The sequence below is a fragment of the Nicotiana attenuata genome, chromosome 7 (genome assembly GCF_001879085.1).
Source record: "Nicotiana attenuata strain UT chromosome 7, NIATTr2, whole genome shotgun sequence".
Lineage (NCBI taxonomy): Eukaryota > Viridiplantae > Streptophyta > Magnoliopsida > Solanales > Solanaceae > Nicotiana > Nicotiana attenuata.
This window is the reverse complement of record NC_031995.1, coordinates 110482427-110501023: the sequence shown is the minus strand read 5'-3', so window position 1 is coordinate 110501023 and position 18597 is coordinate 110482427. Positions and strand designations below refer to the sequence as shown.

Below are 18597 nucleotides of genomic sequence, written 5' to 3'. Positions count from 1 at the left end.
CCTTCTTCCCGACCCCAAAAAAAAAAGATAATTAGAAAAAAAAATGGATGGTTATTATCTAACAAAAGTAAATTTCACCAAGCATCGTGAAAATGATTAAATTCAGTTAACTAATTCGATTCAAACAGGCTCTTCCCCTGATATTATTTGCAGCTAAGGGTTCTGTTCGCTCTGAATAATAAAAATGGAAACTTGATTTTCCATTATGAAGATGGGATAATATTATTAGAAAAAATTCTTTAATTGACATCTTGTGAAAATATTTCTCAAAAAGAAATAAGAAAACCACCATTTCCAACTGAAACTATTGAAAGGAATTGAACAGAACACACCTAGGATCATAGCTTGGTCATCAACTTCTGTACGCCCATTCCCGGCAGAGCACAAAAAATGAGGTAAAAAGATGCCCACAAAGAAAACAAGAAAATATAAAGATAATTAAAAAGAGGGAAAAAGTTCAGACCCTTAAAGAGAAGGAAGAAATCAAAGTGACAACACTGTTACAATTGATCTTGCCTGAAATTCAAGAGGAAAAAATCAAATAAGTGAAAAATCTTCAAACATAACCCCCCTTCTTCACAATCAAGGAGGACTGCAATCACATACGAAGCTGCTCTTGGCAGCATTGCTCTTACCATATTAAACGCCATACTTAGAGCTCCAGAAACGGCCTCCATTAATGAGGAGAGAATCTTCTTTTTTCTTGCCTTTTCTCTCCGGCGGTCCAAAAGAAAGCAGCTTAAACAATAGCTGCGGTTTGACCTTCATGAAGTAAACATAGGCCTCTGATGTCAAAAATGATACTCTAATCTGTTTTCTGTATCGTCCCCTTAAATCTAATTAGAGAGTTACAATCCTTGTTTTCTCACAAGGTTAACAATGAGTTTGTTCAAGTTGGAGATTTCTTCGTCTCTGTGGATTAATTCTTTCTTTAGCCTCTCAATCTCCGTCACGTGAGTTTCACACTGATTACAACCTGCACCAGCCTCCTTGAGTTCTGTACAATGGTCTTCTATTCTCGGTTTCTTTGGCTCTCTCACGGTCTCTTCATCTTCAGATGACCTTTTCATTGGGTTAACCTCTATAGCTAAGTTATTGGCAGCCATCTTACAAACACACAAAACCCCAGATATACCGGAATCAAGATGAAATGAAACGAGCTTTTGTGGTCGTCCGACAGAATCCTAAGAAAGATAAACAAACGTTAAGACATGCAGGTTAATTAAAAGCATATGCCTCTCTCATGTACACACTTGGTTTTCACGTAGGACGATGAAAGCCCTTTTGTACAAAGAAATCCTGAAAGAATACCAACCTTATCTTGGGTGCCTTCAAGCTTTTCAAATGCCTCATTTGCCTCTTGCTGATTTTTGAAATTGACAAAGGCAGAATACTTGTCTGTTTGCCCTTTTTTATTAGCCTGCCAGCAAATCATAAATGGACAAATTAAGTACAATAAAGTAAAGTTCCAACTCAAGTGATGAAGAACCGTGCAAATTGTTACTCAAAACATTTTTTGCGTGCAAGCATCTTGATTACTATTGCTGTTACAAAGAGAGCAATAAATACAGAAGCACGTAAATATGCGGGAAACTTCGAATTGCTCGAAATTATCATGTCAGAAGCTTTGTCCCCCTATGTTTGGGTGGGGGAGGGGGAGGGGGGGGGGAGAGAGAGAGAGAGAGAGAACAAGAAGTTCAAACGGCAGGCAGAAAATATCTAGACTACAACATTGGGTGATAAGAGTAATTACCACTGTTAGTCCCTGGAGGAGGGGTTTTGAAGGCTACGGATTACAAATTTTGAAAAGAAAAGGAGAGAGAAAGTGCAGGAGCAAGTACTCAAAGTTTTTGAACAATTAAATGGATAAATTCAATTAAAACTAGTGTACTAGGAAAAATTAGAAAGTGGGAGGGAAGTGGAACCTGTGGTGCCAGCTGCAGAATGAACTATGAAGTAGCTTTGGAATAAAACATGTCTAGATTTGGAATAAAACATGTAACTAGCTAATTTCAACTACAGATTCTTTGGTGGCATTTGATTTAATAAACAAGTTTGGTTTTGGTTTCATAATAGTAAAAATAATCTGTTGGACTTGCTTTTGGTAACGCTGAGAATGACCCATGTCACATGGATTTGTTTACAAGCACGTATCTGGTGCGGGTAAATGGGAACATTTGACATTGGCACGTGTAGCTTCTTTCAAATATTAGTGCATTTTGAAGAATTAGCACAAAGCACCTTATACTCAATGTCACACCAGTTTGACTTGAGTACATTAAGGCAATTGAAGGATCCATGTAACATGAGGAATGAGTATAGCATAGACCATTACAAAAATACCCAAACAAGCAAGAATGTGATTCTTCAACGACTGAATTTCGACATATGCTTTTATAAACTAATCAGCATAAAGTAGTGCAAACTGCATAAATATGTCATTCATTATTTATATGACACATGAGATTTTCCTAACCTTAACTTCTATGGTAAAGTCTCCAGGAATAACTGTGTGTAACTCTTCATTATGAACAGCCACTGGTATTCTGTGGACAAGTAGCTTTGCCATCTTGGGCTCTTGCACCTAAATTCAAAGGAGTAGATGACCGTCTTATAATCAGGACACAAGAAAGAAAATGAAATTTAAAATAAAAGGCTTTATGATATTACCTCCTCACGAACTAACGGTACGATACAATCAACTCCACGTTCAATCTTGGCAAGAACAAGTTTCATTGCAGTACATGCGTCATCCAGACAATTATGTGGAGAGCCCTTCTTTCGAAGTTCAAAACCTAACACAGACTATTTGGAACCTATTGTAAGTAGGAGCAGCAAACGGCGGGTCGGATATGGTTCAGGTCGAAAATGAATAATGAAAATACGGATAAAAAACGGGTTAACCGGGGATAATATGGGTAACCATATTATCCATGAGTTCTTGCATATGATCATTTTTGGGAGAATTCTTAGTCTCCCTAACTTGAGAACCCCCAATTTGAGGCTTTACAAATGTAAAAGTTAGACCCACTGATTATCCATTGGTTATCCATTTTCTAAATGGATAATATGGTTCTTATCCATATTTGACCCGTTTTTAAAAAGTTCATTATCCAACCCATTTTTAGTGGATAATATGGGTGGTTAACTGTTTTCTTTTCACCATTTTGCCACCCCTAATTGTAAGTAAACAAAAGCATACTTGCTAATCTTCAGCTTATAAAAGGAGCCATAGTTGGAAAAAGAAGAACAGGGAGACAAAACCACAAAAAGACTGCTAAATAAAAAGAAGCAGAACTATTTTACTAAACACAAAACGAATGGAGTTCTTTTGACTGTTCAGATAAAAGCATTTGAAAAAATGTCTGCACTTATAAATTCACAAATAAAATAGGAATCAAAAGTGAGGGTTGATATGGCCAACAATTCAACAGAGTGGACATATTGTAGCATGGGAAAGAAATACTGAAATTAAAAAAGCACAGCTTACCTTACACAAATTACTTAAAGAAGGTCTTCTATTAGAAGGCTGATCTTGATATTTGAAGACATAAGATGTGTCAATCACTCTTGCATGATCTATCTTCAAAGCTATTAAGAACGACATAACAGAGCTTTATCAACAAAAAAGAAAAGAAGCTAAAGACATAACTGAAAAAGCACGATATAATACTCTGAAGGACAGGGAAAGAAAAGAGAAAAGGGAGTAGATAACATTAAAACCTGGGGATATTAAAAACAAACACGTGATCATAAAAGTCATGTCATTTCCGTTTACCAGTAGATGTGCACCAAAGATTTGAATGTTAATTAAAGAGCATCATTTATGATGAAGATGTAACTTACCACGAAGGTCATTGTGTAAACTGTGCCCAATCAATATGGTTCCATGTGATAATAGCTTTTTCATGGACATCTGGATCATAGCACAAAAAAGTTCAGACAGAGAAATTTTAATGGCTAGTGGACAACCTAAATAGAACAACCTTTTTTTAGAAGGAACCTAAATTGAACAACTTATACCTGTACATCAGCCAATGAACAAGAAACTCCATCTAAATCTCCAGCGGTTATTCCAGTAATCTCAGTTCTGTAATCTGCAATTGGTTTGTTTGGATTCACAAATTCATTGAGTTTAACCTGCAATTTTCAGAACTTCAAATTAACTTATGGTGACATGAGAAAAAGAGAGGAACTACATCAGAGATAAAGAGGCCAAGCAGGTGGCTCCATTTGCAATAGGTTATGTAAACAGTATGTTTATGCCACAGAAAGGTATAAGGCCTGAAAAATACCTCCAACTTATCATCCACAGCACAGATTCTGACTAAAGCTTCGGTTCCATCTTGGCAAAGAACCATTTCGCAATCAATTGCAATCATTGCCTTCTTTGATTTAACGAAATTAGACTTTTTAGTCCTTCTCGTGACTAACCAGCCCTGTTTCCATGGATGTACATTGTAGTAAGAGAAGTATACTTTTACGTCAGAACAGCCAATTATACAAATGTAGTGATGCGCCACAGAATTTATTCATGGATTTGACTATAACCACTTCGGTAAACAAGCTAAACTAAAATGCACCTAAAATATACTGCAGGGGATCATGATTTGCAAGTAAAACCATGCATTTTTTTCTTATAATAACTTCATTTCAAAACAAATAAGCTGAAGCTTGCAACCCAACAGACCTTATAAATAGTTACAGGAAACACATCAGTTAAGAAATTTTTTGAGAAGGAACTTCTTAAATAGAGGTAGAACTTCCTAAGTAAACATTACATAGTTTGCAGAGATAGAACTTCTTAAGTAGACAATAAGAAAAGAATACCAAAGCCAGTAAACGAACCTCCTCGTGTGATGGAAATGAGTAATCTGTCGGATATTGAGGGTGCTCAAAAGTTAAACGAACCAGTCCCTGCACTGCCACAATATTAATTTATTAAGCACAGAAGTTGTTGAGATATAGTGATCAACTGATCATAAACCTTCATAAGAAGATGCCAACCAGCATCTTCCTGGAAAAAAAGTGGGGTGGGGGTATCAAAATTGGAGGGCATGCAAGTATTTTGCTATCGATAATTCTGAATACTAATTCCAATTTTTATTTTTATTTTTCATTTTTTTATGCCCTGCTAGCTTGCGAGCAGCTTGATTATAATCCACCAAGCAGCATGTCCTACCCACAAGCACATGCTGTCAATGGTAATTCCGCCCACCAAGTTAGAGAAAATCACACATCATACTATGTGTTGTAGCTGGTATTCAAACCAGGGATCTCCAGGTTGTCACTCTCACATGTCAACTACCAGCGTCCCCTTGGAGATCTCGATTCAAGTTTCGTGTTTAACACTTTAAGAAAAAGTGAGAGTAACTATATATATTAACAAGTTATAGCTGCAGTTAAATTCTAACAGAAACAAGTTATAGCCGCAGTTAAATTCTAACACAACAAGTTATAGCCGCAGTTAAATTCTAACAGAACAAGTTATAAGACCTACTAGCCGCTAACTGGAGATGAATTAGCTACTCTTAACCCACTTAAGTAGATTTTTCCCAACTATCTTACAGCAAAACTGCCCCAATGTTGCAGTTATGATTCGTAATAATACACAAAAGCCAAAATATACTCTTCACCTGTTCGGCGGATTCACTATCCGGGGATTTTTTCTGAAGCTTCTCTACAGCATCTCGATTGGAATAGCATTGAAACACCTTTTTAAAAAGCTGCACAAAAGGAACATTATGGCATTAGTATTATCAGCATTATTTTATGCTAATTAACCGAATGAAAACAAGAGTTAATCATATTAACCACCTTAATGTCATCCTCTTGACTAAACGTCTTCAAAAACGCAAGCAAATCATCAACGGACCTCTTCGACGGGTCACTCAAGCTAACACCTAACTTCTTGTCGTACGATCTCAAAAAATCTTTCCACCCTCCGCTACTTCCTTTCATCTGTCGCTTTTGAGCTAACTTGACAATTTCGACTAGAACCTTTAACATTTAAAATGAGGGCAAGTATTAAACAGATTAATTTTGTGAGCATTTACTGTATAATCAAAAAATTTGCAACTTTACACGGCTGAGAGATTCACCTCTTTCTTCGCTGAGGAGGCAAACTTCGAATCCATTGCAAGGGCGGCCCTAGGGTTTAGCAGGTGAAGTCCTTGCCTTAACCCCCAAAATATTTAAGGCCAATATGAAATACTACTATATTATAATATATTTCTTTATTTTATTTTTTTTAGAGATAGGATTGAGTGAGTCAATTAGAGTTAAAAAATTCACTCATTAAATTAAATAATATATTTTTCTTCTCGTTATTATTTTTTTCCTTTATGTACAGTCCTTTTTCGTATTTCTCACGATTTTACTTTTTAATTTCAACTCAAATTCTTTAAATTAATTATTCATTTTGTCACATTTGATTGATCCAAACATAAAAAAGCAAGTTGTTTTGTATTTTTTTTTTTTAACTAAGAAATCTCCAAGATAAGTGTCTCAAGGTTCAAAACTCGATAAATAATGGGCTCTCCCCTTTACCATTTTGGCTTAATATCATATTTTTATATATGGGATAGAGTTTAATACTATAACGTGCGCCTAACTCATATATCATGCATTCCGCTCCCACCACCAGATCAAAGTCATTAAGCTTCTTTTAATATTTTGATTTCAAGCCACTGGTTACGTTAATAGTCTCATGAATGTTCTGTTCAACCAGCTAATATTAAAATTTATAGAAAAATAAAATAACACAAAAATTTTGTAAAAGAATGAAGAAACAAAGATTGTCTACTCATTAACAATAAAAATATTTTACAGCTGTGAATTAAACTACCTAACTCTTCATACTAGTAAATACAAATTTTAAATGTCAAAATAATTTCAAAAGTAATATATTGAAAATACATGCTTAACATCTTTGTTATTTAAACAGAGTAGTAGTATCCGTACGATGCGCGGTTAATATTACAAAATATTAATTAAATTATGATCGGAATTGTTTGAACATATTAGATCGTATTAATTTAATAAATTTCAATTGTCATCTTATTTGTCAATATGATATATCCAATAATAAAATCTCTATTAAATGAAAGGGACTTATTTACTCATTGAATAACTTTTTTTTCTATATTTTTTATTCTATTATCCAATATTTAATATTATTACATTGTTAATAGAAATTTTTATTAGTACATTACTTTGTTTAATATTTTTGTCTGCTCGCTTTCTTCTTGTAATATAAGAGAAGATATATATATTTTATTAATCTTGAAATATTTATTATTTTAAATTTTATTCTGTTGTTGTCGATAATATTATCTGAATAAAATCTCTATTAAGTTAAAGGTAGTTATATAGTTATCGAATAACTTTTTTGTTATGTATTTTTCTTTATTATATTATCCAATATTTAATATAATTGCATTGTTACTAGAAATTTTTATTAGCATATTACGTTGTTTAATATTTTTGTCTACTACTTGTTTTTACATTAAAATAGAAGATATATTTTTTTTATTTTAAATTTATTTTAATGTTCTGAATAATATTGCTAAATTTTAATGAATAAAATCTCTATTAAATTAAGGAGGCATATATAGGCATCAAATAACTTTTTTGTTATATATTTTTCTTTATTATACTATCCAATATTTAGTATTATTGCATTGTTAATAGAAAATTTTATTAGCATATTACTTTATTTAATATTTTTGTCTACTACTTTCTTTTTATAATATAATAGAAAATATATATTTTAGATAAATTTTCATAAAGCACTATCTTGAAGATATATATTTTAGAGAAATTTTCATAAAGCACTATCTTTTAGTGGTAATTAGCTATCTATAGATACCATTTGCTATATTACGGATTGTAGATACGTTTTCTGCTGTTATAAGATGTATTAGATGCATTTAAGCTACTGTATTCATGAATACAGTAGCAAAAATAGGCGTGAATCAAGGAAGTCCAGCTAGTCAGTTGTTGTATTCGACTGTATTCATGGCGTGAAACATGGGATTACAGCTGGACAGATTATTGTATTCGACTGTATTCACGGCCTTGTTTTTAAACGGAAAGTGAATCAATTAACATAATAGACTCCTAATATAACTCAACGAACTCAATTATAACACACAAATTTTGCATTTCCAGTTATAAAAAAGATTCTCAACCGAAAAATACCCCAAAAATATAGCAATCTTTAGAAAAATTATATAATACATCTGAATACATAAATTATATTAATTAAAAAAATATACGAATACATTCATGGCATATAGCGAGACAGTGAATACAATGAAATACGTAGAATACAATGGGATACATTGAAATACAATGAAAAAATAGATAGTGAATGCAATGAAATACATGGAATACAGCGAGATACATTGAATTACAATGAAAAAAAAGACAATGAATACATGAAAATACAACGTGATGCGTTGAAAATACACTGAAATATATTGACAGAAAATCAAGTTGCTCAGCCCCAAACTCCGTCGTCTTTGTTCAAGAACAAACCCTAATTTCCGGCGAATTCGCCGTCGAGCAAAAATCCTGAATCTCACCGTTCCCACGCATCCTGTACAGTAGCCGAGCAAAAATTATGGCAAGACGTAGCATATCGTTTTCGAGTCCATGCCGTCAATAACTCCTCGCTTCTCAATTGAATTGGGATGAAGTAAAAATGGATAGTATGAGATAGGGGAACTTCTCTGTGGAGAGAACAAAGAGGGGTTTTGGTGCAGAGAGGGGGCGGGAGATTAGATAGAGTAGATGATAAGGTTTTGCACAAAATTGAGGGGAAAAATCAGAGAAGTCTTCGTGGTATACCAGGCAAAATCACCGTTTGTGACTAATGGTAGGTGATGTGGGTGAGAGGAATTTTGAGATTGAGCATCGTGTTTTCAGGGAATGGGGGAAGAGAATGGCATGTATCACAGTATAGAGTGAAAGAAAATAGTGTAACTGAATAGCGTATTTAGTGGCTTAGGGGTAGGAGGTAACCAAAATTAGATATTTTGCTATAAACATTAAAAGGTATCTATCGAATATAATTTTTTTAAATGGTATTTATTTAAAATAAATAAGGTGTTAACCTTTGCTATTGGAGGTAAAAATCTCTATATTTATTACTCTTGAAATAGTTTTTTATTTTAAATTTTATCCTATTGTTCTCAATGATATTATGTGAATTTTAATGAATAAAATCTCTATTAAATTAATGAGACTTATATAGGCATCAAATAACTTTTTTGTTCTGTATTTTTCTTTATTGTATTATTGACACGACCCAAAATCCACTAAGGGGCGTGATGGCGCCGGACACCATTATCAGGCAAACCAACACCAATTTACTAGTAATTTCTTGTTTTAATATTTTTGAAATCGTTTCCTTTATACATTAGACAATGAGTAATGAATTTCACTGAATAGATATTGATGTTTTTAACAAACTTAATATTAAATAATCCCATAATCATCCCAGAACCCGGTGTCACAAGTGCATGAGCAATCACTAAGAAATCAAATAAAGTACAATAGCTTTCCGGAATACAAATTGGACAGAAAGTAATTACAATACACTGAAAGAGACTATACTGGATGCAGGTCGCCTCGAGGAATGCAACTCACCTAGTCTCCGTATCATCCGTGTTGTTATGCCCACTAGGCCACTAGAGATACATGTGTCTGTGCAACAAAAATGCACAGCAAGTGTAGCATGAGTACGAAAACAACGTGTACTCAGTAAGTATCCCGTCTAATCTCGAAGAAGTAGAGACGAGAGGTCGACTTCGACACTTACTAGTGGTCTAATAATAATACGCCAATAATATAATAAATCAAAGATTTTATAAACATAGTTGCAACTCAATAGAATAAAGCAAATAAACAATTCTTTCTTTCATAGGAAATTTCCAGATTCCTTTTCATCATTTATACATTTATCTCAGGCCAGGGAGAACGAATATCAACATTTATAAATCTCAAGGCAAACATTAAAAGCATGCGTAAATCATGCCGAGGTCGTACGACCCGATCCAACAATATTTAAATTGTGCACTGCCAGAGGGTCGAATGGCGCGAACCATAGATGCATCTATTACCCCGCTCGCGAATCATACATGTGACGCGGTCAAATATAAATAAACAATCACCCTGCTTGCGAATCATACATGCGAGGCAGGTACACATAGAAACACACATTTTAACAGTCAATCAAGACTTCATCAGGGAAACAATTATTCAAGGAGGTGTAAATTTCTCTTTTACAAGTCAAGAAAATGAAGTTTAACTCTTTTAGAAAGTCATTTGCCACTTCGATATGATTTAAGCAATTTAAACTAACAATAAGGTTACAAGTATTACAAGTAAAGCATGCTTTTGGGTCCTAGACTACCCGGACATAAGCATAATAGTAGCTACGCACGGACTCTCGTCACCTCGTGCGTACGTAGCCCCGGCAAATAGCAGCACATATCCAATTAATTCACCAATGAGAAAGGAGACTCACCTCACTCCGAAGTTCCATAACCGTTATTCCATGCCCTTCCGAAAACTCAAATGGATGCACATTGCTCCAAAACTAGCCAATAATTATGTAAACTCTTTAATATATGATCAATTACTCATTACAATCCAATTTATATCAATTCCTAACCCCGATCGAAAAGTTGGCAAAACTGCCCTCGGGCCCACGTGCCCGGATTCCGATATTCTTCGGAGATAAACTCTACCCTCACCAACTCAAATATATAATTTACTCCCAATTTCGTGTCCAAATCGTGGTCAAAATCCAAGAATACCAAATTTCTAGGTTTTTCTTCAAACCCCCAATTTTCACTAATTTCCCATGATTTTCCATGTTAAAATCTAGATATAATCCAAGTAATTAACTTGCAATAGGTGAGAATCACTTACCATGACATGGATGATGAAAATGGAGCTCCAAAATCGCTCTTAGGTCGGCTCCCATAGAGGAAATGAGGTGAAATGAGCCAAACCCATTTCTTTGCACTTATACACTGCCCAGACGACTCTTCTTCGCGTTCGCGAGACCCCCGTCGCGTTCGCGAAGAAGAAAATTCTCAAAAATTATTTTTCAAACTCTTCTCAGATAGCCTCTAGTATAATAGCCATAACTTTTTGGGCAAATTTCCAAATGACAAATGGTCTAATATTTTGAAAACTAGACACCAAGATCTACAACTTTGCTGTTTTGGAAATTTCCCAATTCCTTACAGATTTTGAGATATAAGCTGCCAAAATCAGCCCTGTGCAACGCAAATTTCTTCTTCGTCTTCCTGGACAACCTGTAGTGTACCAGCCATAACTTTTCGTACACAAATCCAAATGCTAAATGGTTTACCTTTCTGAAAACTAGACACAAATGGATACAACTTTTATTTTTGGATAATTTCAAAATTCCTTATAGATTGCGAGATATGAGCCCCCAAAGTAAGACCTGCGCAACAGAAATTCTTCTGCTTCGCGAACGCGAGACTCTCTCCGCGAACGCGAAGAACAAAATCGCAGAAGCTAAATCCTTCTTCGCGTACGCGAGAGGACCCTCGCGAACGCGAAGAACAACACCAGACACCACATCAGCAGTTCCAACGCAGCCCGAAATGCTCCGAAACCACCCCGAAACACACCCGAGGCCCCCAGGACCCCGTCTAATCACACAACTCAGTCCCCTAACATAACACGGACCTGCTCGAAGCCTCAAATCACGTCAAACAACGCAAAAACCATGAATCACACTCCAATCCACGCTTAATGAACTTTAGAATTTCAAACTTCTATATTCGATGCCGAAACCTATCAAATCATGTCCGATTGACCTCAAATTTTGCACACAAGTCATATTCGACATTACGGACCTACTCCAACTTCCGGAATTGAAATCCAACCCTGATATCAAAAGGTCCACTTTCGGTCAAACTCCTCAAAACCTTCAAATTTCTATCTTTAGCCAAAAGACTCCAAAATGACCCACGGACCTCCGAATTCACTTCCGATCGTGCTCCAACACCAGAATCACCATACGGAGCTATTCACAAACTCGGAATCCCAAACAGACATCGATAACACTGATATGCACTTCAACCCAAACTTATGAAATTCTTCAAAAATGCCAACTTCCACAATAGGTGCCGAAACGTTCTCGGGTTTTCCAAAACCCGATCCGTACGTACGCCCAAGTCCGAAATCATCATACAAACCTGTTGGAACCTTCGAATCCTGATTCCGAGGTCGTTTACTCAAAAATCCAATCTTAGTCAATTCTTCCAACTTAAAACTTTCGAAATGGGAATTCTCTTTCCAAATCAACTCCGAACTTCCCGGAATTCAATTCCAACCACGCGTACAAGTCATAATACCTAAAGTGAAGCTACTCATGGCCTCAAACTGCTGAACGACGTGCTAGAGCTCAAAACGACCGATCGGGTCGTTACAATTATCCAATATTTAGTATTATTGTATTGTTAAAACAAACTTTTATTAGCATATTACTTTATTTAAATTTTTGTATGCTACTTTCTTTTTATAATATAATAGAAGATATATATGTTTTATTTTATATTTTAATCTATTATTCTCAATAATATCTTTTGAATAAATAAACTTTTTATTTTAAAAGAAAAAAAAAACTATTAAAAAAACAAAAAAACTGAATTGGTAGTTATTTATTCTAAAATAACTTAAAAACTCCAACTCTAAACTACTATCCAATTTGAATGGACAGTTTATTTAATTTTTGTTTTTTTATTATGAAATATGTTATTTTAATATTTTATAGATATTTAAATTCAAAAATAATAACCAGTAACTAATTATTAACTAATTAACTAATTATTAACTATTTATGCCATGTGGCTTTTTTCTAGGCTGCCACTTGGCTTAAGGAGAGAGTTTTTCCTCTCCTTTGAATAATATATAGAATTTATTTAATTATTTTATAGATATTTAATTCACAAGTCATAACTAATTACTAATTATTATTGTAAAATAATTTAAATACTCCAACTTGAAACTACTCTCCAATTTGAATGGACAATTTTTTTTAATTTTCGTTTTTTATCATAAAATATTTTATTTAACTATTTTACAGATATTCAAATTCAAAACAATAACCAATAACTAATTATTATTTTAAAATAATTTAAAAATCCAACTTGAAACTAATCTCCAATTTGATTGGGTAAATTTTTTTTAATTTTTGTTTTATTATAAAATATTTTATTTAATTATATAGATATTTAAATTCAAAAATAATAACAAATAACTAATTATTATCTATTTATGGCACGTGCCTTTTTTCTAGGCTGCCACTTGGCTTAAGGAGAGGAATTTTTCCTCTCCTTTTAATAATATACAGATACTGATTATCTTATACTAATACAAACTAATATTAGTACTCACGCGATGCGCGGACATAAACCATGTCAAATTATGATTAACCTTAAAATTAAACCTTCTATATAGAAATTATAAATAATTATTTGATATTAATTAAGAAGCAGGATATGAACCTATTTTCCATTCTCGTAGTGAATAACATGTTTTCTTTTTCTATATCTGTAATAATCCAACCACTTGATTTTGACACTTGTATTGTATTTTACGGTCAATATTAAAGGATACAAACATGTAACATTGTGATGTGTCTTGTTCGAGCACATTAAACTATATTATTTCTAAGAAAAAAATTTCTACCACTTTATTTTTCATCTCTAATTCAATAAGTCTTATCCTTCTACATTTTTAGACAAATTTTTTTTTCTCTATTTTGTTCCTTGTTTATAGTTTTTATATTATGTATTACTTAATATTGTTATGCTGTAATGTTATCTTTTATTAGCTTACAAATTGACTTAATGTCTTGCTTATTATGAGCACGTGATTTTTGCCCGACGAAAAATACTTCTACTAATTCCCAAAAAAAAATATATTTTTTAATTATTTTAATTTTTATAGAATTTTTAGGAATTTCTTGCTAATTGTTGTTTGCATTAGTTGCATGTTTAATATTTTAAAATTATAAGAATATACCAAAAAATGTCTAAAATATTCACTGCATAACATTTTAGGTTTATTTGCATTTAGAATTTAATTACATGAGTTAATTGCATTATTAAACATAATCACAAAATGGTCATTTTTACATATTTTAGCTTTTAGTTTTTAAAATTAATATTTTCCTTTCTTTAGTTTTAAGTTAATTAGTTATTTTAATGTTACAAATAGATAATTAATTTTAATTTTACAAATTAGATTGATCTAGGACTTAATTTAGCTTTTTAGTTAATTTCATTAGGATTTAGAATCAAGAAAAAGAAAGAAAGAAAGAAAAGTTTTGTTTGGTTCTGAATTTTGGCCAAAGCAATTTCTAGGCCAATCCCCTTAAACTCCTTCCGCCCCAGACCAATTCTCACTACCCAAAACCGGTCTAGCCCCCCCCTTACCAAAATGACCCCGTTTCACTTAATCCAGTCTTGGCCGTTCATTTCCCTAATCCAACGACCCTCAGCTCACCACCACCCTCCCTTATAACTGTCCTAAGCCCAAACCCTAGAGACGACCCCCCCTTTCACCTATCGTCTCTCATCTCTCGCCTCCTGTCAAAGTCTCCAAACACGCCCAAAACTTCACCAGACAACCACCACAGCCTCAGCTCATATCTCCGTGCAATTTCACCATAAAACCATCCAAATCCCTTGAATTCTAAATCTGAGAAAATTTCGGAACCCTAATTTTTGCCCTTTTCTATTTCGCTGGCGATTTTTGCATGTTTTGACGTAAAACCTACATCAATCGATCGTTCTTGTTTCCAAAAGCCACTGGATTCAGATCAAGCTTGGCTGGCCAGAGATTGATGTTGGGTATCTTGCCAATTCCTTTTTTTTTTTGCGACATAGTTTGATTAATTTAGGTCCTGCATGAGTCTATTTGTTTTCCTTCTAGTTTCGATTGTGTTGATTGTTTTTAACCTGTCATGACAAGTTTAGGTCACTAGTTTATTGCATACTTGCTTAATTGCATGAGTTTCTGAATTATTTGATCTTGATTAATTAGGTCAGTGTTTTAAAAATTGTCCGGTTTTGAATATTGCCTACCTTACTATGTTTTTTTTTATTGAATTGAATTCATCATGTTAGCTGTTTGTAATTAACAAAAGTTAGAGGGGCTAAAAGAAATCAAAAAATCAGGAGTTTGAGATATTTGTGTAGGAAACTTCTAGAAAGGGTCAAAATGCAATAAGACTAATAAAATTAGGTCAGATTTGGGGTTTAAAAGGGCATTATATCAGAAAAAGAGAGGCTGGAAAAATGAGAAGATTAGGCTAAGAGACAACTGTCCACTTTTGTAACGATCCGACCGGTCGTTTTGAGCTTTTGCACTTTGTTCACCAGTTCTCGGGCATGGTCAGCCCCGTGTGATGTATAATGACTTATGTAAAGCGTCAGTTTTGGTTTTCAGGATAATCGAAATAAAATTTGGAAGAACAGTTCTCAGTTTGAAGCTTAAAATTTGAAATGTTTGACCAAGTTTTGACTTGTTAGTATATGATCTCGGATCGAAAATTTTATGATTTGGTTAGCTCCGTTAGGTGATTTGGGACTTAGGAGCGTGATCGGAATGTATTTTGGAGGTCCGTGGAAGGTTTAGGCTTGAATTGACGAAATTGAGATTTTGGCGTTTTCCGGTTGATAGGTGAGATTTTGATATAGGGGTCGAAATGGAATTCTGGAAGTTGGAGTAGGTCTGTTGTGCCATTTGTGACGTGTGTGCAAAATTTCAGGTCATTCGGACGAGGTTTGGTAGACTTTTTGATCGAAAGCGAAATTTGGAAGTTCTTGGAATTCATAGGCTTGAATCCGATGTGATTTTGGTGTTTTGATGTTGTTTTGAGCGTTCCGAAGGTAGGGACAAGTTTGAATGAGGTTATGGGATATGTTGGCATGTTTGGTTGAGGTCCTGAGGGCCTCGCGTGAGTTTCGGATGGTTAAACGGATCAATTTTGGACTTTGGACTTGGCAGTTTTTGCTGGTTTTTGTTGCAGGCGGTTTGTTCTTCGCATTCGCGGTCAGGGACTCACGTTCGCGAAGGGTGTTCTCTGAGGCGGCAAATTTTGTCTTCGCGTTCGCGCTTCGTGTGTCGCGTTCGCGATGTTGTGATGCTATGATTCTCCGCATTCGCGAGGCTTATGTCGCGTTCGCATAGAGGAAGAGGAGTAGCTGGGTCCCCAAGGCGATTGTTCTACGCATTCGCGTAGTAGAAGTCACGTTCGTGAAGTGTTGAGTCAGCTGTGCATCACGTTCGCGAGAGGGTTCTCGCGTTCGCGTAGAAGGAATTCCGGTCTGTGAAGCGGTGTGCTTCGCGAACGCGAGGGATATGCCGCGTTCGCGATGAAGAAATAACTGGGCAGACAGTTTATATTTTAAAATCGAGGGTTTAAGTCCTATATCATAAAAGCCATTGGAGAGCTCGGGAGAAGGTGAACTTTGAGGAGACTTTCAGTGGAGCTATCGGGGTAAGTATTCTTCACTTATATTTGGTTTAATTCCATGATTTAGTCTTGAATTTCATCATTAATTTGAGAAATTAGAGTGGAAATTGGGGAAAAATGGAAGAAAAGTTTGAGAATTCTTTTGGAGATTTGATTGGGCATTTGATGTCCGATTTGGATGTTCTTGGTATGTATGAACTCGTGAAAGTGTAAGGAATCTAGTTTTGTGATTTTTATCGGATTCTGAGATGTGGGCCCGAGGGCCGGGTTTGAGCAATTTCGGGATTTTTGATGTAAATTGGATGTTTTCGAGTGGGCTTTGTTCCCTTAGCATATCTTAATGGTTATGTACTGATTTTGGTTAGATTTGGAGCATCCGGAGGTCATTTCGAGAGGGTAAAGGCATCGCGGGCTAGAGTTTGGACTGGATCGAGGTGAGTAATGATTGTAAATGTTGTCCTGAGGGTATCAAACCCCGGATTACACATCGTTGTGCTATGTTGAGGTGAGTACACGCTAGATGACGAGCGTGGGGTCGTGCACCGTTGGGGATGGTGACTTGGTCCATCCTGAATGACTGTTTTACCGCGTATTTGATTGCAAATTGTTTGATGTTAGCATGTTTTGGGCTAAATGCCATATTTGAGCTTTGTGTTTACTATTTGGACCCTTAGGGGATTTTACTGCCATTTCCTCACTGTTTTGACTTTATACTTGTACTCGGTCATGCTACATTTTACTGTTTTCATAACTCAGCCATGTTTATTCTGTTTTCAACACCTTAAATGATATTTTAAAAGATATTTTGAGCTGAGCATCATGTTTTACTGTTGCCCGAGTGGCTTATGAGATTCTGACTGAGTAAGGCCGAGGGCCTGTGTTGTGAGGATACTTTGGATCGGGCTGCACGCCGTAGCGGTGATACACTGATTATGATTATGAGGCTGAGGGCCTGAGATTGTACGCCACAAGGTGGCTTGTTGATATGAGGCCGAGAGCCTACTGATTATGCCACGAGATGGCTTGATATTGCGCTTGGGTCGTAAGGGGCCCCTCCCGGAGTCTGTACACCCCAGTGAGCGCGGGTACCCATTGTGGTATGAGATATAGCTCGAGGGGCTGGTATTGTTCTATGTTATTGCCCGAGGGGCTGGTATTATTCTATGTTATTGCCCGAGGGGCTGGTATTATTCTATGTTATTGCCCGAGGGGCTGATTCTGTTGTTATTATGCTCGAGGGGCGGTTCTTATGTGTTTACCTTTTCTAGCTGTTTTTCCTTTACCTGTTTAACTACTTACAAGGTGTTTTATGAGATTTCACTGTTTAATTGTACTTTACTGATTTTACTCTGCCTCTTATAGCATATTGTTGTGTTTAACGTGATTTTGTATCGCTCAGTCTTCATTTATTGTTATTACTCATTGAGTTGGAGTACTCACTTTACTCCCTGCACCCCGTGTGCAGATTCATGCGCATCAGGTCCTGCTTGCGAGGATTGAGAGAGCTTCTAGCAGATTCCAGAGATTCACTAGGTAGCTGCCTGGCGATTCGCAGCCCAGTGCTTCTCTCTATATCTTATTTCCTTCTGTTTTAGTTACGTAATAGTTGTGTAGACTCGTTTCAGACTTGTAGTTTTTATGATAGATGCTCATGACTGGTGACACCCCGATGTCGGGCTATGTCTATTCTGCAACTATACTGTTTCACCATATTTTTGGGATTATTATTATGTTAGAGACTTAATTTGTATCGATTTAATTGCTTAAAATGAATTGGTAGTGTGTCAGCTGGCCTTGTCTTCACGAGAGGCGCCATCACGACCGGGTCTGGGTTTAGGGTCGTGACAAGTTGGTATCAGAGCCTAGGTTACATAGGTCTCACGAGTCATGAGAAGGTTTAGTAGAGTCTCGCGGATCGGTACGGAGACGTCTGTACTTATCCTCGGGAGGCTTTTGATAACTAGGGATTTTGACGCATTTTATACTCCTTCTTGCTTATGCTTTGATGAGAAATTCATACAAAATAGTCCCAAAAGGCTCACTAGTTGTGCTTGATTGCAGGT

At 35.4% G+C, this 18597-nt stretch overlaps 1 protein-coding gene across 1 annotated transcript; it reads right to left on the bottom strand.

Moving 5' to 3' along the window:
- Window positions 417-6193, bottom strand: LOC109229696 (small RNA degrading nuclease 1-like). Its single transcript, XM_019395227.1, has 12 exons — window positions 6102-6193; window positions 5818-6000; window positions 5637-5726; window positions 4849-4917; window positions 4296-4439; window positions 4024-4140; window positions 3847-3916; window positions 3491-3591; window positions 2671-2805; window positions 2477-2584; window positions 1316-1420; window positions 417-1184 (listed from the first exon to the last, which is right to left on the bottom strand). Exons 1-12 carry the CDS (start codon window positions 6135-6137, stop codon window positions 849-851), a joined length of 1494 nt encoding a protein of 497 aa, XP_019250772.1. The 5' UTR covers window positions 6138-6193; the 3' UTR covers window positions 417-848.